This window comes from Thunnus thynnus, chromosome 23, assembly GCF_963924715.1.
Source record: "Thunnus thynnus chromosome 23, fThuThy2.1, whole genome shotgun sequence".
Lineage (NCBI taxonomy): Eukaryota > Metazoa > Chordata > Actinopteri > Scombriformes > Scombridae > Thunnus > Thunnus thynnus.
Window position 1 is genome coordinate 26,313,998 of NC_089539.1, and position 25,445 is coordinate 26,339,442.

At 42.2% G+C, this 25,445-nt stretch overlaps 2 protein-coding genes across 4 annotated transcripts in view; both read left to right on the forward strand.

Moving 5' to 3' along the window:
* The window catches only part of cped1 (cadherin-like and PC-esterase domain containing 1), a 47,011-nt gene extending 40,198 nt beyond the window's left edge, over positions 1–6,813 (forward strand). The window contains exons 19-22 of one of the 3 annotated variants that reach the window (XR_010925767.1): positions 430–517; positions 2,682–2,828; positions 6,088–6,362; positions 6,415–6,813. Coding sequence is in view for 2 of the 3 variants with exons in the window: in XM_067581994.1 (XP_067438095.1) it covers positions 430–517; positions 2,682–2,828; positions 6,088–6,306 (454 nt within the window). In the remaining variant the exon portion in view is untranslated. Of the gene's footprint in view, positions 1–429; positions 518–2,681; positions 2,829–2,910; positions 3,090–6,087 lie in introns of those variants that run through there. The other 2 variants (XM_067581995.1, XM_067581994.1) reach the window with 2 other exon arrangements.
* Positions 6,814–10,359: 3,546 nt separating this feature from the next.
* On the forward strand, positions 10,360–18,970 carry wnt16 (wingless-type MMTV integration site family, member 16). Its single transcript, XM_067582017.1, has 4 exons — positions 10,360–10,715; positions 12,144–12,370; positions 17,745–18,034; positions 18,392–18,970. Exons 1-4 carry the CDS (start codon positions 10,624–10,626, stop codon positions 18,848–18,850), a joined length of 1,068 nt encoding a protein of 355 aa, XP_067438118.1. The 5' UTR covers positions 10,360–10,623; the 3' UTR covers positions 18,851–18,970.
* Positions 18,971–25,445: the final 6,475 nt, after the last annotated feature.

Sequence of the window (25,445 nt, forward strand, 5' to 3'; positions counted from 1 at the left end):
TTTTTCTTAGTACAATGACAACATGAAAAACTCAACAAGTGACATTAAACACAAATTAAACGGACAGAAGAGCTAAATAACAGAGGACCTAACACGGTTCCCTGTGGAACACCTTTGTCCGTCCGTGACCTTTTTATTCCTTAATAGTCCCAAATATATCCTCAGGAGTTCATCTTCATCGCAGTACTCCTTTGTGTATACTTGTTTTAGTCTTTGGTGAGACTTTCATCCAGTTTATTGGCAACCATTAAAGAATACATCAGATATATCTTACTGGACGTTTTTCTGCCCTCGGCCAGGTCTTACAGGCAGCCTTATTCACCAGTGTCGTGGTTTGGATTAATCACAGTTTAACTGACAAGACAAAACTCATTTTTCACTGCTATCAAAGTCTGATTTGTGGTCTGACGACACTTTGATCTTCCTCAGAGAGTCCCTCAGTGAGATCCTGGTGGTGGTGAAGTCTTTGGGGATGGGCTTCCATCTTCCTGTGAACGGGATCCGGTCTCTCAGTCTGGTAGGTTTCCTGTTCCTGCTGCATGTCGGAGTTAAAAACATCCCATCATGTTAACTTTAATGCCAACAGTATATGAAATAATGCAGCTCAAAGTTCTTTACAACAAAAGACATATAAGACAGAAAAATAAAAGATAGAAAATAAAACTCTTTTGATAATGTTAATAAAACACAAGATAAAATAAAGTGAATGCGTACTTCAGTGGTTTTAATTTGAGACTTAATACGTGAAAACTCAGGAAGTATTTCACCATCCTCGCCTCGCTCTCTGATTCAACAAAGGTCTCGATTAACTGAAATAAGCCTCTTTCAGTTTACCCCGAACATCTTCCCACGGGTTTAACCTCACTGTGGGTCTTATCTGTGTCTGGTGCAACCTGAAGCTGCCCTGGAAAAAAAAAAAACACACTTAGTGACGATGTGGGGGTTTAAAATACACACTACAGTCTTTTTTGTCAAACCTAAGATGTATGTAAAATACTCTGCTTTGAATAATAATGTGTCTGATATAGTTTTTCCACAAAAAAAGTTAAATTATCTTGTTAAAATCCTTAAAATGACATCTCCTTCTCAGTATGTTTGAACTGGAGGCTTCAAGTTTCCACATCACACTTGTGTAAGTTGAATACTGAACCATGATTGGCTCCAAACTAGCGGTGATGTCATAAATCCTGCTTGTAGGTACACGCCTTAAAATTGGATTTTCAATGAGCTCAGAAAAAACTTTCAGCAGACGAATGTGAAAACAAACTCGACACTGCGCACACATCATCCTGCACAGAGACGCTCAAACATCCAACTGTCAGAACAAGAAGAAAGTACAAGTACATAAGTATTATGAGCTTGATGTAGTTAAAGTATTGCAGTAAAAGTACATAAGTATTATGAGCTTGATGTAGTTAAAGTATTGCAGTAAAAGTACATAAGTATTATGAGCTTGATGTAGTTAAAGTATTGCAGTAAAAGTAGTGGTTTGGTCCCTCTGACTGATATATTATTATATATGACATCATTAGATTATTAATAGTGAAGCATCAGTGTTAGAGCAGCATGTTACTGTTGTAGCTGCTGGAGGTGGAGCTAGTTTACACTACTTTATATACAGTTAGCTAGTTTAGTCCAGTGGTTCCCAACCTAGGGGTCGGGCCCCTCCAAAGGGTCAGCAGATAAATCTGAGGGGTGGTGAGATGATTAATGGGAGAGGAAAGAAGAAAAAACAAAGTTCTGATACACAAATCTGTTTTCAGTTTTTGGACTTTTTCTCTAATCTTTGATTTTTGCTGAAATATTGGATCATTTGAACATTTATTGAAATGAAAGCATGTGAGAAGTTTAGAGGGAAAAATCACTATTTGGTGGAGCTGTTAACAACTCATAGACATGTGAAATGTGACCCCGACTACACACTGCTTTTTGTAAGACGTCAAAAGACAAAAAGGTTGGAAACCACTGGTTTCATCTTTAACAATGTGTTGTATTTTAAAAGCTTGTTATATTATCCATTGTGTCAAATCTTCATCTGAAAAGTAACTAAAGCTGTCAAATAAATGTAGTGGAGTAGAAAGTACAATATTTCCCTCTGAAATGTAGAAAGTAGCATCACATGGAAATACTCAAGTAAAGTACAAGTACCTCTAAACTGTACTTCAGTTCAGTACTTGAGTAAATGTACTTTGTTACTTTCCACCACTGAGTGCAGACCTATTTTTTTAAAAATAGTCTTTGTCTTCTGTTTATTTTTAACTTTTACTGCTCATCTGCTCTTTTTCTGAGACTGTGAATGAGGTTTTTATAAGAAGATAATCACACAGAGCTTCCTGTAGAGAGACGTTAGTAACCTCGAGTTCTTCTGAGACAAAACATCAGCATCATTATCTGAAAACTGTGGAAGTTCAGTTCATTCAGAAAAAGAAAAAAATAGATGAAATGTTAAAATGCTAAAAAAAAAAAACATACAAAAAACTCACAGTCAAAGGTTTGACTAATGTCAGAATTATACATTTTAAAGACAGAATTATGTATTTAAATTAGAATTGTGACTTTTTATCCCATAATTTTGAGTATTTTCATCATTTCTAACTTTTTTAGTTTGTGATGCATTAATTTCTTCTTCAGCTGAATCTGATCCTGTTTTGTGGTTTGTTGTTCGGTTATTGATCTCTCAGAGAGAAATCCAAGATCTGTACCAAGAGAACCGCAACATCATCACCACAGCAAAGCATCATGGGTACGAGGTGATCGACACGTTTGGCATCACGATGGGTCGATACAAAGAGTTCCTGCAGGGACGATGCGCCTGCCACTTTCATGAGGTGACACACTAAATCACGTTTATTGATTTTTCCCTCAGATTGTCGTTAAAGGAACAGTCACAGTTGTTTTGTTCTCCTTCAGGAGCGAGACGAACATTCAGAGGATCTTTGTTCAGATTTAAACATCATTGTGGAGTTCCTCAGGGCGCGATTCTCGGTCCTCTTCTGTTCTATCCCAACATGCTTGTACGAGATAAACCTGACAGTTTCTGGTGCTCAGATATTAAAAAACTAAATAAATAAGGGCTCACTGAATGATTAAAGAGCTGTGTGGTGTAAACTGATGTCGGGGATGGATCAGGGTGATGGTGGGGATGGATCAGGGTGACGTTGGGGATGGATCAGGGTGACGTTGGGGATGGATCAGGGTGATGTCGGGGATGGATCAGGGTGATGTTGGGGATGGATCAGGGTGACGTTGGGGATGGATCAGGGTGATGTTTGGGATGGATCAGGGTGACGTTGGGGATGGATCAGGGTGACGGTGGGGATGGATCAGGGTGATGTTTGGGATGGATCAGGGTGACGTTGGGGATGGATCAGGGTGATGTTGGGGATGGATCAGGGTGATGTTGGGGATGGATCAGGGTGATGTTGGGGATGGATCAGGGTGATGTTGGGGATGGATCAGGGTGACGTTGGGGATGGATCAGGGTGATGTTTGGGATGGATCAGGGTGACGTTGGGGATGGATCAGGGTGATGTTGGGGATGGATCAGGGTGATGTTGGGGATGGATCAGGGTGATGTTTGGGGATGGATCAGGGTGATGTCAGGGATGGATCAGGGTGATGGTGGGGATGGATCAGGGTGATGTCGGGGATGGATCAGGGTGATGGTGGGGATGGATCAGGGTGATGTTGGGGATGGATCAGGGTGACGTTGGGGATGGATCAGGGTGATGTCGGGGATGGATCAGGGTGATGTTGGGGATGGATCAGGGTGATGTTGGGGATGGATCAGGGTGATGTTGGGGATGGATCAGGGTGACGTTGGGGATGGATCAGGGTGATGTTTGGGATGGATCAGGGTGACGTTGGGGATGGATCAGGGTGATGTTGGGGATGGATCAGGGTGATGTTGGGGATGGATCAGGGTGATGTTTGGGGATGGATCAGGGTGATGGTGGGGATGGATCAGGGTGACGTTGGGGATGGATCAGGGTGATGTTGGGGATGGATCAGGGTGATGGTGGGGATGGATCAGGGTGACGGTGGGGATGGATCAGGGTGACGTTGGGGATGGATCAGGGTGATGTCGGGGATGGATCAGGGTGACGTTGGGGATGGATCAGGGTGATGGTGGGGATGGATCAGGGTGACGTTGGGGATGGATCAGGGTGATGGGGATGAATCAGGGTGATGGTGGGGATGGATCAGGGTGACGATGGGGATGGATCAGGGTGATGGTGGGGATGGATCAGGGTGACGATGGGGATGAATCAGGGTGATGGTGGGGATGGATCAGGGTGATGGGGATGAATCAGGGTGATGGTGGGGATGGATCAGGGTGACGATGGGGATGGATCAGGGTGATGGTGGAGCCTCCTGCGCTGTAAAATGACTCAATTCTATCTGCTCACTAGTTTAAATGATTTGTAATGTTGAAATTAGCGGCTGCAGAGCGAGTGGCGTTGAGGCGGTACTACGTCACACCAGAAAGTCAAATCAGATCTGCAGGAAGCTTTAACCTGAGCCCGGCGGTGGCCGCCGCCGCCACCGCCGCCCCCAGCGCCGCGCCGCCCAGCGCTGCGCCGCCCAGTGCCGCGCCGCCCAGCGCTGCGCCAAGTGTTTACATAACGTCTGTAGTCGCAGTTTGCATCGCAGCCAGATGACACTGAAAAAAAATGAAAGCAGGACACTGGAAAGGTTGCTGGTTGTACAGCAGCTAAACAGTCTTTACAGCTTTCCAGAGGATGGACGTTTACAATCATGTCTGGAGTCGAACTTCCTCCGTCATCAGCCGACGGTCTGCTTAACGAGACTCAGCTGCAGGATTTTCTACTGTTTCATCTTCAATCAGTGATGAAGTTTTCAAACATGATTCTTCCTTCTGTTACTCAGCTGAAGGAGTATAATAAAGCTAAGCTAATGAGCTAACCCAATCACAGTAGAAGCTCATTAATAATGCAGAAGCAGCCTGCCGGAGGACAGAGGGGAGAAATCACTAATGTCACAGATATGTTTAAAATACACCCACAGAGAGAGAGAGAGAGAGAGAGTATTTTTAACTTTCTCCTCATTTCTGTGGCTCATGGTACTCTTTAAAATATAACTGTTTCACCAGAAAATAAAACAAAATCAATCTGGAAATACACGGCCAAAGACTGTTTCAAGTTGAATTGAATTTGTAATGTACTTTAGAGAGAAAATGTGTTTCACCGGCTCGTAAAGTTCAGACTGTGAGCAGCTGCTGAACATGTGGCTGTTTTAATGATGAACGCAGGTAAATCAAATACAGATATTCTCTCACACAGAAACGTTAAACCACAAAGAAGCATCAATAATCCTAAAAATAGATATTTATTCTCATTTTCCACCTGGAAGTTTATTGAAAAGCTATTTTAAAATAATGATTTTGGTTCCAACTCTGGTCTTAATTTGGGATTTATCCGTCATTTCTCTCAGTAATAATAAATAAATAATGTTACAGTTTCTGACCAACATGAAACTCTCAACAAAAGACGAATGAACGGTTGTGTTAGAAAATATCTGCTTCTTTAGTAAAAGTCAAAGCTAGAAGACTGTGGACATAAAAACTGAAGGAACTCGAGTCAACTACGAATCCCATGATGCATTTCAGTGATTATGATTCATTACAGGAACTCTGATTTCACTGCAACTTAAATTATGAATTCAACAACAGAGTGTTCACTTACTCCAGAGCTTTTTCATGGTCTTCGTCAGCTGGTGAATATTTGTTATGGGTTTTACTGTTTAATTATTTGTTTATTTTTTGAGTCAAACTGATTTTTTTTAAATGTTTTTTTTATCTTAGAGGTTTTAAGAGTTTTATCTTTTATCATTTTCTGGTTCAGACTCAGAAACCACAGTTTAAACTTTTACATCAGATTATTTGTATAAATGGGCGACATTTATTTACTCATCATGGATTAAATGTTGAATCAGCAGATAAATATTCCAACAGGTGATGTTGATCTCACCGGCAGCTTCTATCGATTCATAAAATGTTTAAACTTTAGTTCCGGTGAGTTTCTGAGTGTTGAACTGACAGATGTTTGGTCCTCTTGTGTTCACCAGGTGGAGAAGTTATCTTCCTCCGAGTCTTCAGGCGACACGACGTCCACGACCAACAGAACCAGAGTCACCAGACCTGGACCCGCGCTCAGCAGCCAATCAGCCACCCTGAACACTAATCAGGAGGCGGGGTCTAATGCCTCGTCCTATCACGTGAGAGGACCGGTGAACCAGGTGTACTCTGAGATCCTGCTGAGCCGCCTGTGTCCCAGAAATACCTGAGAGAGTGAGTGTGTGTGTGTGTGTGTGTGTGTGTGTGTGTGTGTGTGTGTGTGTGTGTGTGTGTGTGTGTGTGTGTGTGTGTGTGTGTGTGAGACCTGAACTTGAAAGGTCATGAGGTCATAAGGTTGCCGTCTGCAGGGAGGAGAGATGAAAGAAGAAAGAAACGATGCCAGCTGAACATTTTGAAGAACTCATTTGTGTTTTTCTGTTTTTCTGCAGGACGACAGAAATGTGACTTTTCTTTAGTTTTCTCAGAAACTAAACTAACGAGCCCTCAAACACACGAGAAAATATGTCTTTACCCACCTGTGAATCAGAACAAAGACAGAAAATCAACAGAAATCTAATGCTGCTCAAGTTTAGAAGCCGAATATTGAAAACTGAATGAAGATATTCTTCAGCATCAGCATCAGCAGCTCTCCAGTTTCCACCTGACAGATTCTGATTATCTGACTTTTTGTAATCTGCAACAAAGATTTTCTAATTAAACTGCTGATTTCTAAAGTTCAGCAGCGACAGTTTACTGCAGCAGCAACTTCCTGCTGTTAACTGCAAACTGTGTAATGTGTAGAAGCTGCTTTATAACGTAGAGAAACAAGTTTCAGATGTTACATTCTGCTGTTTATCAGCTGGTTTCTAATCACAGCAGCTAGTTTCCAGTGTTGTTGTTGTTGTTGCTTTCTGCTGTGTAGTAATAACTCTTTAATGCACAGCAACTAGTTTTTCATTTGGAAAATATAGTTGTAAATAATTTCAGCTACATTCTAGTTTCTAATGAAACCGGCTAGTTTTTAATGTTCACCTGCTGGTTACTGAGATGCAGCAGCTGCTTGCTGCTGTGTAGCAGCTCTGTAATGTGCACCAACTTCTTAATGTGAAAAAAACAGTTCAAGGACTTCAGCTACAGTTCAGTGTTGGTGTCTAATGTGTTCTAACCAGCTGCTAAAGCTCACCAGATACTCTGTTATGCACATAAATAGTTTCTAATCAAACCAGCTAGTTTTAGTGTTCATCTCTAGTTCTTAAGACGCAGCAGCTACCAAAGAAAGCCATCTTTAAAAGTGGAAAACTAGTTTCAAATGCAGCTGAGCTGCATTCTAGTGTTCACCACCAGCTAGTGTCTCTAATGCGTTTATGTTGCACATCAGCTAGTTTCTGATGCTACTACAGTAATAACTAATACTACAGTAGCTAAAGAGAGGCTAGTTTCTGATGCTACTACAGTAATAACTAATACTGCAGTAGCTAAAGAGCGGCTAGTTTCTGATGCTACTACAGTAATAACTAATACTGCAGTAGCTAAAGAGAGGCTAGTCTCTGATGCTACTACAGTAATAACTAATACTGCAATAGCTAAAGAGCGGCTAGTTTCTGATGCTACTACAGTAATAACTAATACTACAGTAGCTAAAGAGCGGCTAGTTCCTGATGCTACTACAGTAATAACTAATACTGCAGTAGCTAAAGAGCGGCTAGTTCCTGATGCTACTACAGTAATAACTAATACTACAGTAGCTAAAGAGCGGCTAGTTTCTGATGCTACTACAGTAATAACTAATACTGCAGTAGCTAAAGAGAGGCTAGTTTCTGATGCTACTACAGTAATAACTAATACAGCAGTAGCTAAAGAGCGGCTAGTTTCTAATGCTACTACAGTAATAACTAATACTGCAGTAGCTAAAGAGAGGCTAGTCTCTTTAGCTACTACAGTAATAACTAATACTACAGTAGCTAAAGAGCGGCTAGTTTCTGATGCTACTACAGTAATAACTAATACTACAGTAGCTAAAGAGAGGCTAGTTTCTAATGCTACTACAGTAATAACTAATACTGCAGTAGCTAAAGAGCGGCTAGTTTCTGATGCTACTACAGTAATAACTAATACTGCAGTAGCTAAAGAGCGGCTAGTTTCTGATGCTACTACAGTAATAACTAATACTGCAGTAGCTAAAGAGCGGCTAGTTTCTGATGCTACTACAGTAATAACTAATACTGCAGTAGCTAAAGAGAGGCTAGTTTCTGATGCTACTACAGTAATAACTAATACAGCAGTAGCTAAAGAGCGGCTAGTTTCTGATGCTACTACAGTAATAACTAATACTACAGTAGCTAAAGAGCGGCTAGTTTCTGATGCTACTACAGTAATAACTAATACTACAGTAGCTAAAGAGCGGCTAGTTTCTGATGCTACTACAGTAATAACTAATACTGCAGTAGCTAAAGAGAGGCTAGTCTCTGATGCTACTACAGTAATAACTAATACAGCAGTAGCTAAAGAGCGGCTAGTTTCTGATGCTACTACAGTAATAACTAATACTACAGTAGCTAAAGAGCGGCTAGTTTCTGATGCTACTACAGTAATAACTAATACTACAGTAGCTAAAGAGTGGCTAGTTTCTGATGCTATTACAGTAATAACTAATACTGCAGTAGCTAAAGAGAGGCTAGTTTCTGATGCTACTACAGTAATAACTAATACTACAGTAGCTAAAGAGCGGCTAGTTTCTGATGCTACTACAGTAATAACTAATACTACAGTAGCTAAAGAGCGGCTAGTTTCTGATGCTACTACAGTAATAACTAATACTGCAGTAGCTAAAGAGAGGCTAGTTTCTGATGTGCAGCTGATCTCTTCAGGTTTTAAACAGTAACATCAGGATGAACATCTGTGTTGGGCTGTCCTCTCAGGCCTGTTTCACCTGTAACCACACCCACCAGTGATGTCACAGTGTCCTGGAGTACACCTGTGTGTCACAGCAGCAGGTTACTGGAGGTCAGCGGAGAGAAGATGTTCATGTCTGTCTTTAATGTGAGAGTTTAAAATGCAGCGTTGGAGTTTAATATCTGATAATGAATCAAACACTAATGTCGCTCTCTCTGTCTGCTCCACATATACAGTATATATATAGTATATATATATATATATATATTTCTGTTTATACCTCAGTCTGTGACTTTGTGAGACGACGTCTGAAACCAAAGACTCGATGAAAACTTGTTTCGTCTTATATATGAAAGATTCTCTGCTTATATTTCTATATTTTTCTACAGATGTATATTGTGCCTTTTATCTCTGAACATGTTTACATGCTGGAAAACAGAATATATGAATATTTATATGAATGTTATGACTCTTCTTCTGCTCTTTAAAGTATAACACGTTTATTAATAACAAATCAATCTGAAGAAATTAGTTTATTTTATTCTGTTTATTTCATGATCATCAGAATCTGTTTCTTCAAACTTTCACTAATGCACATTTTCAACTGTTAGATTTTCTTTATATATTTTAATAAATCTTTACCATGAAAATGATGTTTCATGAATCAGCTGCATGTTTTTGTTTTGTTGAGTTGATGAAGTTTTATCTGCGGACGACAGGAACTCTTCACATCTGACAAAAGACCAGCATGAAAATTTATTCTTCACACAAACTAAGTTCTAAACTCAAAGTCCACTTACTCCAGAGCTTTTTGATGGATTCTCCCTCCACTGATGGGCTGAAAGCTCCAGAAACAGTTGAGTGAAGTTTTGTTCAATCAAACTGATAAAAAATATGTTTTAAAATGTTTTTAAATATGTTGCCTATAACCTTTTATCTTTAATGTGATTTTTTAAAAATGTAACTAACATTCACACCAAACTGCAGTTCCACTGCATATTAATTAGTTGATAAATCTGTTCATTCATAAAATGTCTTAATATTTCAATGTTAAATAGTGTTTAATTGACAGAAATTGATTAATGATTCCACTTTAGATCCAAACAGAACTGATCATGATTAAAATAACCACAAAACCAAACTATTAAACATCAGACAGCAGCTCCTCGGTTATAACTTTTATAACTTTTATAACTTTTATAACTTTTAACCTTTGTTATAAGGGATGTTTTTCCGGTGTCAGACTGTTAAATTAGCGGATATCTGAATGGAGTTCGGTCTGTGATCAATCATCAGGTTCTTTGCAGAAGTTCACTGCAGGATCAGATATCACCTCGGTGCATAAATAAGCCAGCTGTCAGTCTCTCTGCTCCGTCCAATCAGCGTCCAGCTCTGACGTCAGCTGTGACTATGAAGCCTCTGCTGCTCCAATCAGGATCCTGCAGGACCCAGACTGGTCCGGTCGGTCCCGCTTCCTCTGCTGCAGAATAAGAAGCGGTCTGCGGGCTGAACGGGATCCTCCAGCAGGGACTCACATCACTCATCCTCCCGGCAGTCAGAGCGGGATCCTCCGCGCGGACTGAGACCAGGATTTACCCACCTGCTCCCGACCCGGGTTTTAGTATGAGACTGGTGGACAGACTGATGAGGAGGTCATGGAGACACGGAGCTGCGGAGTCCGACACATGTGCACCCTGACCCTGCTGCTGGCCTCCGTGTGTCCGCTGTGCTGCAGAGCCAGCTGGGTGTGAGTATGAGACCAGACTCCGTTAACAGAACCGTGAATCTGAGGCTCACCTGCTCCGGGCTCCCGGGCTCCGAGCTCCCGGGCTCCGAGCTCCCGGGCTCCGGGTTCCGGGCTCCCGGGCTCCGAGCTCCCGGGCTCCGAGCTCCCGGGTTCCGGGCTGCGGGACGCACCGCCTCACATGAGTCTATAATCCACATAATAAAATGTTAGATGCTATAAATATAAAGTTATTTATTCTGTTAAAACACGTCGAGCGTCGCGTCTTCAGAATTATATTTCATGGAAACAAAAGCAGATTTTTTTTCCAGACTTGGATGTTTGTATTTAAACTGTTTTGACGCTTTTATTACGCAATTCAGTCTGGAGATCCAATAAAACCAAATTCCATTTAAAACATCTGATTTATAGATTTTTATTCAGGAGCTGCAGCTTCTGGGGCAAAATATCACTTAAACACAACATATTAAACACAACATATTAAACTCAGCTGAAGGATGAAGCTAAATTAACTCTAAAATGTAGAATTTTCTGGACATGAAAGCAGAGTTTGTCCAGCTGCGTTCAGGCCTCTGTGTCTGTTTGGAATCCGCCTAATTTCATTAACAGAGCAGTGAATTGAAGGCTCTTCTGTCTGTTTCTACGAGCAAACATCATTTCAGATATTATCCAGTAAAGTGTCTGAAACGCCGGCGGTAAAAACAAAAAAAAAAAAAAAGTCCATAAAATATCAGTTTTGTAAATAAAACATCAACATTTTTGGGATTAATTGTGCGCGCGCGGGTTTGACGCAGAAACTTTGTGCGTCCAATAAAGTGAAATTCCAGTGAAGAAAAGCGGTGATTTCACGGCTGAGCGCGCAGTTTGATCCTCAGTGACCCAGCAGACGTGTTCACCTGGTTTTCATTCACTATTCAGTGTTTTACTTCTAACAGCTGTGATTTAACGGAAACAGGTGAATGCGCGAGACACTTATCTGAAATTTAAATCAGTCAGCTGTGGGAATAATTCTGTAAAAAAAAATAAATAAGCGACACATCTGTTCTGTTTATTCATTCACTGTTTAATAAAAGCAGAATAAATCACCTGAGGGACTCTGTGCGCTGTTAACGCGCATGCGCACCGCTCCAGTAATTATGACAGTATCAGTTTCAGCAGTCAGAGCTTCACAAGTGGATCATTTTTAAATTTGACATTTTATTAAGATAAATGTCAATCAGCAGTTTATACACCGTTTGACCTTTGACCTTCACGTGTGCAGATTTGTTATTTATTTCAGTGTATAAACGCAGTTCAAAGGTTGTAAAAAAACGGAACATTTGCTCAGTGTGATGATGATGATGATGATGATGGTGATGATGATGGTGATGATGATGATGGTGTTGATGGTGATGATGGTGATGATGATGTTGGTGCCGGTGTCGCCTGCAGGCGGTTGGGTCTGACCCCGGCGGGAGTCCCGGAGAAGCTGGGCTGCAGCTCGCCCCCGCTCAGCCCCAAACAGCGCGAGCTGTGCCGGAAGAAGCCGTTCCTGCTGCCCAGCATCCAGGACGGAGCCCGGCTGGCCGTCACCGAGTGTCAGAGCCAGTTCAGACACGAGAGGTGGAACTGCTCCACCGGAGACCGGCAGTCCGTGTTCGGCCACGAGCTCACGAGCGGTGAGCACTGATCAGTTCATTCATGAACCTTAATGAACCTTTAATTACAGTTCACTAATTCACTAATCCCTTCAACTGCTCATTAGTCTGAAAACTGAAATCTCATTTCATCTCATTTCATCTCATTTCTCGTGTTTTAAGGGTTAAAAACAAGAACCGGAAGTCTCATATCAATTTAGCTTCAGAAGCTCTTAATTAACTAATGAAGCAGATTTTAAATAAATAACTTTGCATCTTAATTCACACATTAATTCTCATCGGTTTACATTAAATCTGAAACATGTTCAGCTGCCAGTTGATGATGTTTTAAATGATTTGAACAGTTTAATCAGATATGAAACATATTTATGGACACATGATGAAACATGTGAAGGGTTTTACTGAGTGGATTAATTAATGTGGTTTTAACATATAAACAATAATAATAATAATAGAGGCAAAGACTTTGTGGTTAATTAACAGATAAATGAAGAAGTTAAAAACCTTTAAACAGCATAAAAATCTTCCTCAAATGTTTTCCTTGATTAAAAGAAATAAGAGATTAGTTTATATGATATTTTACAGGATTTAATCCCATTAAACCCATTAAACCCATTAAACAAGGACCAGAAAGAGTCTTTAAGGAGTTTATTTGTTCAGATGAAAGAATCTCTGCTTGTGTCTTCAGGGATCATTTAAGATTTAGTTTAAGGATATTTTCTTTCCTCCACAATCATCATGAAGCTGATTCAGCTGCAGTTTAACGTCTCCGAGCCTCTGAAGTTGTGAATCGTTGTAGTTGTGAATCATTGTAGTTGTGAACCAGAGTTGCAGCGTTTGTCTCGTGACGTCTCTTTAGTTCTTAAAGCTGAACTTTAATCCAATCAGCAGCGTTTTATAGGAGGGTTTATTATATATATATATATATATATATACGTTCAGAGCTTGACTCAGAAAGGTGATTTTAATGGACGTTCAGACGCTGCAGATTATATCTGAGAGTCATGTTAGATAACAAATGTTTCTGTGTGGGTCACATGTTTCCTGTCAGGACATTAAAAGCATGTGAGGCGTCTGTAACTGGCTGTAATGAGTTCAGCGTCTTCATGCTGACAGAGAAGTCGCTGTTCGCAGATCGAGGCTTTAAAACGGCCAAAATCCAAATAATAAAAAAGGTGAATGAATGTTTATCTTCAGGATGTGTTTCACTCTTTCACACACACACATCCTGGTAAATTACTGGGAAAACCTGTCAGGCAGCTTTCACTGTTCACACCTGCAGCTGCGTTCAGGAACATTTCCAGCTTGAACCTTTTTTCACACGTGACGAGGAGACGCAGGAGCAGGTGAGACGAAGGAGAAGAAGAAGAAGATGTGGCGAGGCCGGATGTATGAGGATGTATGAAGATGTATGAGGATGTATGAGGATGTATGAAGATGTATGAAGATGTATGAGGATGTATGAGGATGTATGAAGATGTATGAGGATGTATGAGGATGTATGAGGATGTATGAAGATGTATGAGGATGTATGAGGATGTATGAGGATGTATGAAGATGTATGAGGATGTATGAGGATGTATGAGGATGTACGAGGATGTATGAAGATGTACGAAGATGTACGAGGATGTACGAGGATGTACGAGGATGTACGAGGATGTATGAAGATGTATGAGGATATATGAAGATGTATGAGGATGTACGAGGATGTACGAGGATGTACGAAGATGTACGAGGATGTATGAGGATATATGAAGATGTATGAGGATGTACGAGGATGTACGAGGATGTACGAAGATGTATGAGGATGTATGAGGATTTATGAAGATGTATGAGGATGTATGAAGATGTATGAGGATGTATGAAGATGTATGAGGATGTATGAAGATGTATGAGGATGTATGAGGATGTATGAGGATGTATGAGGATGTATGAAGATGTATGAGGATGTATGAAGATGTATGAGGATGTATGAAGATGTATGAGGATGTATGAAGATGTATGAGGATGTATGAGGATGTACGAGGATGTACGAAGATGTATGAAGATGTATGAGGATGTATGAAGATGTATGAGGATGTATGAGGATGTATGAAGATGTATGAGGATGTATGAGGATGTATGAAGATGTATGAGGATGTATGAAGATGTATGAGGATGTATGAGGATGTACGAGGATGTATGAAGATGTATGAGGATGTATGAAGATGTATGAGGATGTATGAAGATGTATGAGGATGTACGAGGATGTACGAGGATGTATGAAGATGTATGAGGATGTATGAAGATGTATGAGGATGTATGAAGATGTATGAGGATGTACGGCGGGCGGCGAGGAGCTGCTCGTGTCCCGTCAGTGTTAATACGCAACGTAAACAAGTCACAGATGTAAATACATCAGCAGCTTCAGGGTCATATAGGAGAGAAGAGTAGTGACTCAGTGTCGCAGCATTCAAATAAACTAAACTATGACAATTTTTCACACATTTGTATAAGAGATAAAATTCATTCTGTACTCAGCGAAGCAACATTAGTGAATATAATATGTTGTTATGATGATGACATTATTAACTAGAAATTCAGTTGTTCTTTAATAATATAATATAATAATAAAACTTCTCGCTGGATAGTTCTGAAAGAGAAGAAATCTGTTTTTATTGTATTTTATTATACAGCTGCTGTGTTGATATTTATCTTCATCCAGTTTAAATCTTTAATCAATAAATTCATCTGAAGGATAAATTAACAGGTTTTAAAATGTATTTCTTTGTGTTTAGGAGGAAGCGGCTGTTAATCCAGAGTTCATTATATTTACCAAGTATTGTAAATATAATGTATATATATATATATATATATATATAACATCCACATTGTTTATATTAATCTGCTGTAACTGTTATTGATTCTACAGTCTGAACATTATTCAAAAACATTTCATTTATATAACCTTTAATAACCTTTAATAACCTTTAATAACCTTTGGATTTATAAGTTCTATTAGTTTTGTTAGTTTCAAATTGATTATACAGTGATCATTAAAGGGCTATTTGAAATATTGAATATTAAATATCGATCTCTGATATATATCTATCAGTCTAGATGAGCATCAGGAGTCAGACTGACATCACCTCCAACCAGTATGTAACCAGTATGTAACCAGTATGTAACCAGTATGTAACCAGTAGGAAGACTGAGTTTAGTTTAGTGTTGATGCAACACATTTCTATTTTATGATCATTGTTTTATCCATAAACATGAACCAAATCAATAATAAGACAATAAATCTGGAGAAGACGTCCAGTGATGATCAAACACCTGCTGGAACAGACGGCGACTCGTAGCTGAACATCTGACGTATCCGTTAGTCTTTAAGCTCTTTACGTCTAATAGTCTTTAAGTCCCTTTCAATTAAAAGACGAGCAGCAAATATCACAGAACCTGCAGCTGAAGCTGATCTTAATAAAGGTTTAAGGAGGCGGAGTGAAAACCTCGAGGTACGACCATCATCAGAACTTTTCCACTGTTTGTGTTGAATGTTCAACCTGCAGATGAAGCTGTGAAGTGCTGCTTCGCCTTCTTTCCTCGCCTGCTCTTCTTTGCAGATTAGCACTTCAGATGTCTTCCCTCACCGGCGGTGCGCCCGAATACAAATACGTTATTCAGCAAAGCACAAATAGTGAATTTAATATGAATATTTGTTTGATACATATACTAGCTCGCAGGTCAGTTACATCACTATTTCAGTGTCTCTCCTCTGCTCCGCTGTGACGTCTATCAGCAGGTCTCAGTGAGGGGAGTCACATCCACCTGCTGCATGACGCACATTTCCTTATTATGACATCAGTCCTGGAGTTGGGGGTGTTCCCCAAGAGACTCTCCATAACCTGTTGTTCCTCTTCTCCTTTCCACAAAGTTAGGTTGTAAAAAAACAGGCAATAAATGAAAAGTGCAAACAAGAATCACCTTTGAAGTTCTTCTACATGTTCCAGGCTGTGCTGTCTGTGTGTTATGGGTGTATAAACAGGTAGAGGTCTGTCTGCAGGGAGGCGATGAGTAAAGTTTTAGCTCAGTAGTCAGCGCAGTCGTCTCTGATCTGGGAGACTCCAGTTAGAGACCCGGTGTGGGGACGTCGTCCTTCATAAGGTAGTTTATTCATGAACACTTATTTAACTTATTTAATATCCTAAACTTAAAGCGTAATTTGCGTAAACGCCTATTTCCACTTTTATTCCAATAAAAATATAAATAAAATGCTGTCTCAACAGATACAAACACAAATAGTGGTCTCTGCACATCCCGTACTACTAGTTTAGTGAAGAGGATTATGATGATGTTTTCTGTCACCCGTCGACTCTGTGCATCATCATCTTCGCTGTCAGGTCGGGTGTGATTCTGCACAGGAGCTCCACAACCTCTCTGACTCTTTCTTTTTCAAACTTTTAGATGAAGACACCATCTTCTCTTGTATGTTTCTTGGCTCAGTATGTGTCCCTTCATGTCATCGTTTTCCTTTCTGCACTCTTAACTGCACTGTTTTAGCTGTCGCAGCTAGCATGTTGCTATGCTGCTGCCAGCATGTTGCTGTGCTGCTGCTAGCATGTTGCTATGCTGCTGCTAGCATGTTGCTGTGCTGCTGCTAGCATGTTGCTGTGCTGCTGCTAGCATGTTGCTATGCTGCTGCCAGCATGTTGCTGTGCTGCTGCTAGCATGTTGCTATGCTGCTGCTAGCATGTTGCTATGCTGCTGCTAGCATGTTGCTGTGCTGCTGCTAGCATGTTGCTATGCTGCTGCTAGCATGTTGCTGTGCTGCTGCTAGCATGTTGCTGTGCTGCTGCTAGCATGTTGCTTTGCTGCTGCATCTGACCACTAACTTCCTCCGTGTGGTCGTCCACACGTTTTCCAAATGAGTCGATAACTTTCAATATCGTTTCCACTGATGTGTTTGTAGCCTCCTCTGAAACAAACCTTTTGCTTTCTTCTCCTTGTGGTATCTGTCGGCGTCTCGTCATAACTCTGCCCTGAACCGTCTTTGAACGGGAGGGTTTAAGAGACTGAAGGCTTCGTATTTTTATCATACTTTGGGCAGAGTTGTGTTGTCGATAAGTATTATGTCGGGACTCTTTGCAGAGCACGGAGGGATGTGACTGCTCAGCACGCCATCCAACCAGACGCCATTTTCCCTGAAATGATACAAGGTCTTGAAGTGGGAAACTGGCGCTACAGATTTTCCTGAACATGGATCCCTGCTCCCGTTCACACATGACCCCAGGCAGGACTGCCTGTAGAAATACTGGATTCAGCTTTGGATCTGCTAAAAGTTTGAGTCAAAACGTTTGAAGAAGCTGACGTGTAAAATCTGATGTTAACGCTTGCTTTGTTGTTTCTGGTCGTGCAGGAACTAAAGAGACGGCGTTCTTGTACGCGGTGATGGCGGCAGGGCTGGTCCACGCCGTCACGCGCTCCTGCAGTCAGGGCAACCTGACGGAGTGCGGCTGCGACGCCCGGCGGCAGGGCGGCGGCTCGCCGGCCGAGGGCTGGCACTGGGGCGGCTGCTCCGACCACATCCAGTACGGAACCTGGTTCAGCAGGAAGTTCATCGACGGCGCCCCCAAAAACACGTCGACAGCTCGAGGAGGATACACGCTGCTGACCATGAACCAGCACAACAGCGAGGCCGGACGACAGGTCAGGTTACACACGCTTCCTGCAGGAGTTTCACATTAAAAGCCTTCCTAAATCTGACAGCATTATTTAAACTCACATTTTACCACCGAACGCTGCAGATGATAAATTGACGTCTGTAGCAATACATCATCATCATCATCATCATCATCACTGAGTACTTCCTTAATACTTCAAAATAAAAGCATCTCTTCATCTCTCTGTTTTTAAAATCTACCATCAGCTGTGTTTTATTCTGAAATCTTTCCAACCAGCAGAGAGAACGCAGTCAGAACATCTGCTGACATCATCTTCTCCTTCTCCTTCTTCTTCTTCTTCTTCTTCTTCTTCTTCTTCTTCTTCTTCTCCTCTGTGTCTCAGGCCATCGACCGGACGATGTCCACTGACTGTCGCTGTCACGGCGTCTCCGGCTCCTGTGCGGTGAAGACGTGTTGGAGGACGATGGCGGCGTTTGAGCGTGTCGGCGTGTATCTGAAGGAGCGGTATGAGCACAGTGTCCAGGTGTCTGACAGATCGAGGAGGAAGACGAGGAGGAAGGAGCAGCGCCGCCTCCCCGTTGACAAACACCAGCTCATCTTCATCAACAAGTCTCCAAACTACTGCCTGGAGGACCGGCGCGTCGGCGTGTTCGGCACCAGAGGGCGCCGCTGCAACCGGACATCCAGCGGCTCCGATGGCTGCAACCTGCTCTGCTGCGGCCGCGGATACAACACGCACCTGGTCAGACACGTCCAGCGCTGCGAGTGCAAGTTCGTCTGGTGCTGCTACGTCCACTGCAGGCGCTGCGAGAGCATGAACGACATGCACACCTGCAAATAAACACGAGTCACACCTGCAGATAAACACGAGTCACACCTGCAACTAAACACGAGTCACACCTGCAACTAAACACGAGTCACACCTGCAGATAAACACGAGTCACACCTGCAACTAAACACGAGTCACACCTGCAACTAAACACGAGTCACACCTGCAGATAAACACGAGTCACACCTGCAACTAAACACGAGTCACACCTGCAACTAAACACGAGTCACACCTGCAACTAAACACGAGTCACACCTGCAGATAAACACGAGTCACACCTGCAGATAAACACGAGTCACACCTGCAACTAAACACGAGTCACACCTGCAGATAAACACGAGTCACACCTGCAGATAAACACGAGTCACACCTGCAGATAAACACGAGTCACACCTGCAACTAAACACGAGTCACACCTGTAGATAAACACGAGTCACACCTGCAGATAAACACGAGTCACACCTGCAGATAAACACGAGTCACACCTGCAACTAAACACGAGTCACACCTGCAGATAAACACGAGTCACACCTGCAGATAAACACGAGTCACACCTGCAGATAAACACGAGTCACACCTGCAACTAAACACGAGTCACACCTGTAGATAAACACGAGTCACACCTGCAGATAAACACGAGTCACACCTGCAACTAAACACGAGTCACACCTGCAGATAAACACGAGTCACACCTGCAGATAAACACGAGTCACACCTGCAACTAAACACGAGTCACACCTGCAACTAAACACGAGTCACACCTGCAACTAAACACGAGTCACACCTGCAACTAAACACGAGTCACACCTGCAACTAAACACGAGTCACACCTGCAACTAAACACGAGTCACACCTGCAACTAAACACGAGTCACACCTGCAGATAAACACGAGTCACACCTGCAACTAAACACGAGTCACACCTGCAACTAAACACGAGTCACACCTGCAACTAAACACGAGTCACACCTGCAGATAAACACGAGTCACACCTGCAACTAAACACGAGTCACACCTGCAACTAAACACGAGTCACACCTGCAGATAAACACGAGTCACACCTGCAACTAAACACGAGTCACACCTGCAACTAAACACGAGTCACACCTGCAGATAAACACGAGTCACACCTGCAACTAAACACGAGTCACACCTGCAGATAAACACGAGTCACACCTGCAACTAAACACGAGTCACACCTGCAGATAAACACGAGTCACACCTGCAGATAAACACGAGTCACACCTGCAACTAAACACGAGTCACACCTGCAGATAAACACGAGTCACACCTGCAACTAAACACGAGTCACACCTGCAGATAAACACGAGTCACACCTGCAACTAAACACGAGTCACACCTGCAACTAAACACGAGTCACACCTGCAGATAAACACGAGTCACACCTGCAACTAAACACGAGTCACACCTGCAGATAAACACGAGTCACACCTGCAACTAAACACGAGTCACACCTGCAGATAAACACGAGTCACACCTGCAGATAAACACGAGTCACACCTGCAACTAAACACGAGTCACACCTGCAACTAAACACGAGTCACACCTGCAACTAAACACGAGTCACACCTGCAGATAAACACGAGTCACACCTGCAGATAAACACGAGTCACACCTGCAGATAAACACGAGTCACACCTGCAGATAAACACGAGTCACACCTGCAGATAAACACGAGTCACACCTGCAACTAGACACGAGTCACACCTGCAGATAAACACGAGTCACACCTGCAACTATACACGAGTCACACCTGCAACTAAACACGAGTCACACCTGCAACTAAACACGAGTCACACCTGCAGATAAACACGAGTCACACCTGCAGATAAACACGAGTCACACCTGCAACTAGACACGAGTCACACCTGCAGATAAACACGAGTCACACCTGCAGATAAACACGAGTCACACCTGCAACTAGACACGAGTCACACCTGCAGATAAACACGAGTCACACCTGCAACTAAACACGAGTCACACCTGCAACTAAACACGAGTCACACCTGCAACTAAACACGAGTCACACCTGCAGATAAACACGAGTCACACCTGCAACTAAACACGAGTCACACCTGCAGATAAACACGAGTCACACCTGCAACTAAACACGAGTCACACCTGCAACTAAACACGAGTCACACCTGCAGATAAACACGAGTCACACCTGCAACTAAACACGAGTCACACCTGCAACTAAACACGAGTCACACCTGCAACTAAACACGAGTCACACCTGCAGATAAACACGAGTCACACCTGCAGATAAACACGAGTCACACCTGCAGATAAACACGAGTCACACCTGCAGATAAACACGAGTCACACCTGCAACTAAACACGAGTCATACCTGCAACTAAACACGAGTCACACCTGCAGATAAACACGAGTCACACCTGTAGATAAACACGAGTCACACCTGCAACTAAACACGAGTCACACCTGCAGATAAACTCGAGTCACACCTGCAACTAAACACGAGTCACACCTGCAACTAAACACGAGTCACACCTGCAACTAAACACGAGTCACACCTGCAGATAAACACGAGTCACACCTGCAGATAAACACGAGTCACACCTGCAGATAAACACGAGTCACACCTGCAACTAAACACGAGTCACACCTGCAGATAAACACGAGTCACACCTGCAGATAAACACGAGTCACACCTGCAACTTAACACGAGTCACACCTGCAGATAAACACGAGTCACACCTGCAACTAAACACGAGTCACACCTGCAGATAAGCACGAGTCACACCTGCAACTAAACACGAGTCACACCTGCAACTAAACACGAGTCACACCTGCAGATAAACACGAGTCACACCCGCAGATAAACACGAGTCACACCTGCAGATAAACACGAGTCACACCTGCAGATAAACACGAGTCACACCTGCAACTAAACACGAGTCACACCTGCAGATAAACACGAGTCACACCTGCAGATAAACACGAGTCACACCTGCAACTAAACACGAGTCACACCTGCAGATAAACACGAGTCACACCTGCAGATAAACACGAGTCACACCTGCAACTAAACACGAGTCACACCTGCAACTAAACACGAGTCACACCTGCAGATAAACACGAGTCACACCTGCAACTAAACACGAGTCACACCTGCAACTAAACACGAGTCACACCTGCAGATAAACACGAGTCACACCTGCAGATAAACACGAGTCACACCTGCAGATAAACACGAGTCACACCTGCAGATAAACACGAGTCACACCTGCAACTAAACACGAGTCACACCTGCAGATAAACACGAGTCACACCTGCAGATAAACACGAGTCACACCTGCAACTAAACACGAGTCACACCTGCAGATAAACACGAGTCACACCTGCAGATAAACACGAGTCACACCTGCAGATAAACACGAGTCACACCTGCAACTAAACACGAGTCACACCTGCAACTAAACACGAGTCACACCTGCAGATAAACACGAGTCACACCTGCAGATAAACACGAGTCACACCTGCAACTAAACACGAGTCACACCTGCAGATAAACACGAGTCACACCTGCAGATAAACACGAGTCACACCTGCAGATAAACACGAGTCACACCTGCAACTAAACACGAGTCACACCTGCAACTAAACACGAGTCACACCTGCAGATAAACACGAGTCACACCTGCAACTAAACACGAGTCACACCTGCAGATAAACACGAGTCACACCTGCAACTAAACACGAGTCACACCTGCAGATAAACACGAGTCACACCTGCAGATAAACACAAGTCACACCTGCAACTAAACACGAGTCACACCTGCAGATAAACACGAGTCACACCTGCAACTAAACACGAGTCACACCTGCAACTAAACACGAGTCACACCTGCAGATAAACACGAGTCACACCTGCAGATAAACACGAGTCACACCTGCAGATAAACACGAGTCACACCTGCAGATAAACACGAGTCACACCTGCAGATAAACACGAGTCACACCTGCAGATAAACACGAGTCACACCTGCAGATAAACACGAGTCATACCTGCAACTAAACACGAGTCACACCTGCAACTAAACACGAGTCACACCTGCAGATAAACACGAGTCACACCTGCAACTAAACACGAGTCACACCTGCAGATAAACACGAGTCACACCTGCAACTAAACACGAGTCACACCTGCAACTAAACACGAGTCACACCTGCAGATAAACACGAGTCACACCTGCAACTAAACACGAGTCACACCTGCAACTAAACACGAGTCACACCTGCAACTAAACACGAGTCACACCTGCAGATAAACACGAGTCACACCTGCAGATAAACACGAGTCACACCTGCAGATAAACACGAGTCACACCTGCAACTAAACACGAGTCACACCTGCAACTAAACACGAGTCACACCTGCAGATAAACACGAGTCACACCTGCAACTAAACACGAGTCACACCTGCAACTAAACACGAGTCACACCTGCAACTAAACACGAGTCACACCTGCAGATAAACACGAGTCACACCTGCAGATAAACACGAGTCACACCTGCAACTAAACACGAGTCACACCTGCAACTAAACACGAGTCACACCTGCAGATAAACACGAGTCACACCTGCAGATAAACACGAGTCACACCTGCAGATAAACACGAGTCACACCTGCAGATAAACACGAGTCACACCTGCAACTAAACACGAGTCACACCTGCAGATAAACACGAGTCACACCTGCAGATAAACACGAGTCACACCTGCAGATAAACACGAGTCACACCTGCAACTAAACACGAGTCACACCTGCAACTAAACACGAGTCACACCTGCAGATAAACACGAGTCACACCTGCAGAGAAACACGAGTCACACCTGCAGATAAACACGAGTCACACCTGCAACTAAACACGAGTCACACCTGCAGATAAACACGAGTCACACCTGCAACTAAACACGAGTCACACCTGCAGATAAACACGAGTCACACCTGCAACTAAACACGAGTCACACCTGCAACTAAACACGAGTCACACCTGCAGATAAACACGAGTCACACCTGCAGATAAACACGAGTCACACCTGCAACTAAACACGAGTCACACCTGCAACTAAACACGAGTCACACCTGCAGATAAACACGAGTCACACCTGCAACTAAACACGAGTCACACCTGCAGATAAACACGAGTCACACCTGCAACTAAACACGAATCACACCTGCAGATAAACACGAGTCACACCTGCAGATAAACACGAGTCACACCTGTAAATAAAGAAAATATTCGTAAAAACAGACGAGCTCCAGAGACAAACTCATCAGATTCTCCTTCGACCAATCAGGAACCTTCGTACAACCTCAGACTGTGATTGGTGGTAAAATGACTTTATATAAACTGACGAACGAAGAGGAAATCCTTCAGTTTGGTGTTTGTGTGACGTTTAAACTGTAGTGAACTTCCTGTTGCTGTGAGGACGTTCGGCGTCTGCGGCGCCACCAGCAGCAGAATTCAAACTTCAGAATCTTTGATCAGAAGAAACAAAATAACAAACGTTTCAGTAAAAAGAATCAAAACGTCTGAAACATCAATAATATAAAAAATGATGAAATGTTTTTGTATTTTTTGCAATAAATGATTATTTATATATAAATATTTGTGTTTGATTTTTACTGCAGTCTGTAATATTCTGAACAAAAAACACAATATTTTATATTTACAGTTTTGTAAACGTTTAGTTTTATTCTGTCGTGAATATTTATAATCCTGAAAAAACTGATTAATGTAACAAAACAAACAACATGAAAACCATAAAATCAAAGAACAACTCAGCATAAAAATGAAATTATTTCAACAGTTTACTGAAAAACAGAAGCAGATTTTGGTTGTTTATTAAATATTAAAGAACTTTAACGATTAATTGATTAACAAAAAAAAAACAATCAGCAACTATTTTGATAATTGATTTATCATTTAAGTTTTTATTTCAAGCAAAAATATTTAATATTTTATTTATTTTATTCTGTTTATGTATTTATTTATTTGTTTATGTAAATACAAACAACATGAAACAGTTTCCTGAAAAACAGACTTTGGTTTTCCTGTTTTTGAAGCTTTCAGCCACATCTCATGGTCTTCTCAGTGGATGCAGTTGTCATGGCAACGGTCACTTTTTATAGTTTCAGCTTTCATCTTCTCACTAAAATCTCTCATTTCTTCATTTCCAGCTACAATAATCCAACAGAGAGAAGAGAGAGAGTGATACCATCTGTTTATTGTTTCAGCTGTGACTTCCTGTCTGTGATGTCATCACTCTGCTGCCCCCTGCTGGACAAACCAGACAAAAAAACTACAAAAAACTACAAAGACCAACTTTACTGAGAGAGAGTGAAAAAAATACACAGAAGATTAAAACATGTTTAATATTCTCACTTATAAAAACATGTTTGTTATTATAATTATCATTCATGAGTTTCATTATAACCTTTCACAGGGTTTAATTACAAAATACATTTGTAATCAAATAATAATTGATACATTTTAAAATTGAAAAAAGATGAATATAATTAGTACGTAAAACTATATATTTCAATTAAAAAATTAAA

Bases quoted from the DNA above. Each gene is read 5' to 3' on its own strand.
- wnt16 (XM_067582017.1), top strand. From the start codon at position 10,624: ATGGAGACACGGAGCTGCGGAGTCCGACACATGTGCACCCTGACCCTG. The intron at 10,716-12,143 runs GTGAGTATGAGA...TGTCGCCTGCAG, and splicing joins TGCTGCAGAGCCAGCTGGGT to GCGGTTGGGTCTGACCCCGG. The intron at 12,371-17,744 runs GTGAGCACTGAT...CTGGTCGTGCAG, and splicing joins CGGCCACGAGCTCACGAGCG to GAACTAAAGAGACGGCGTTC.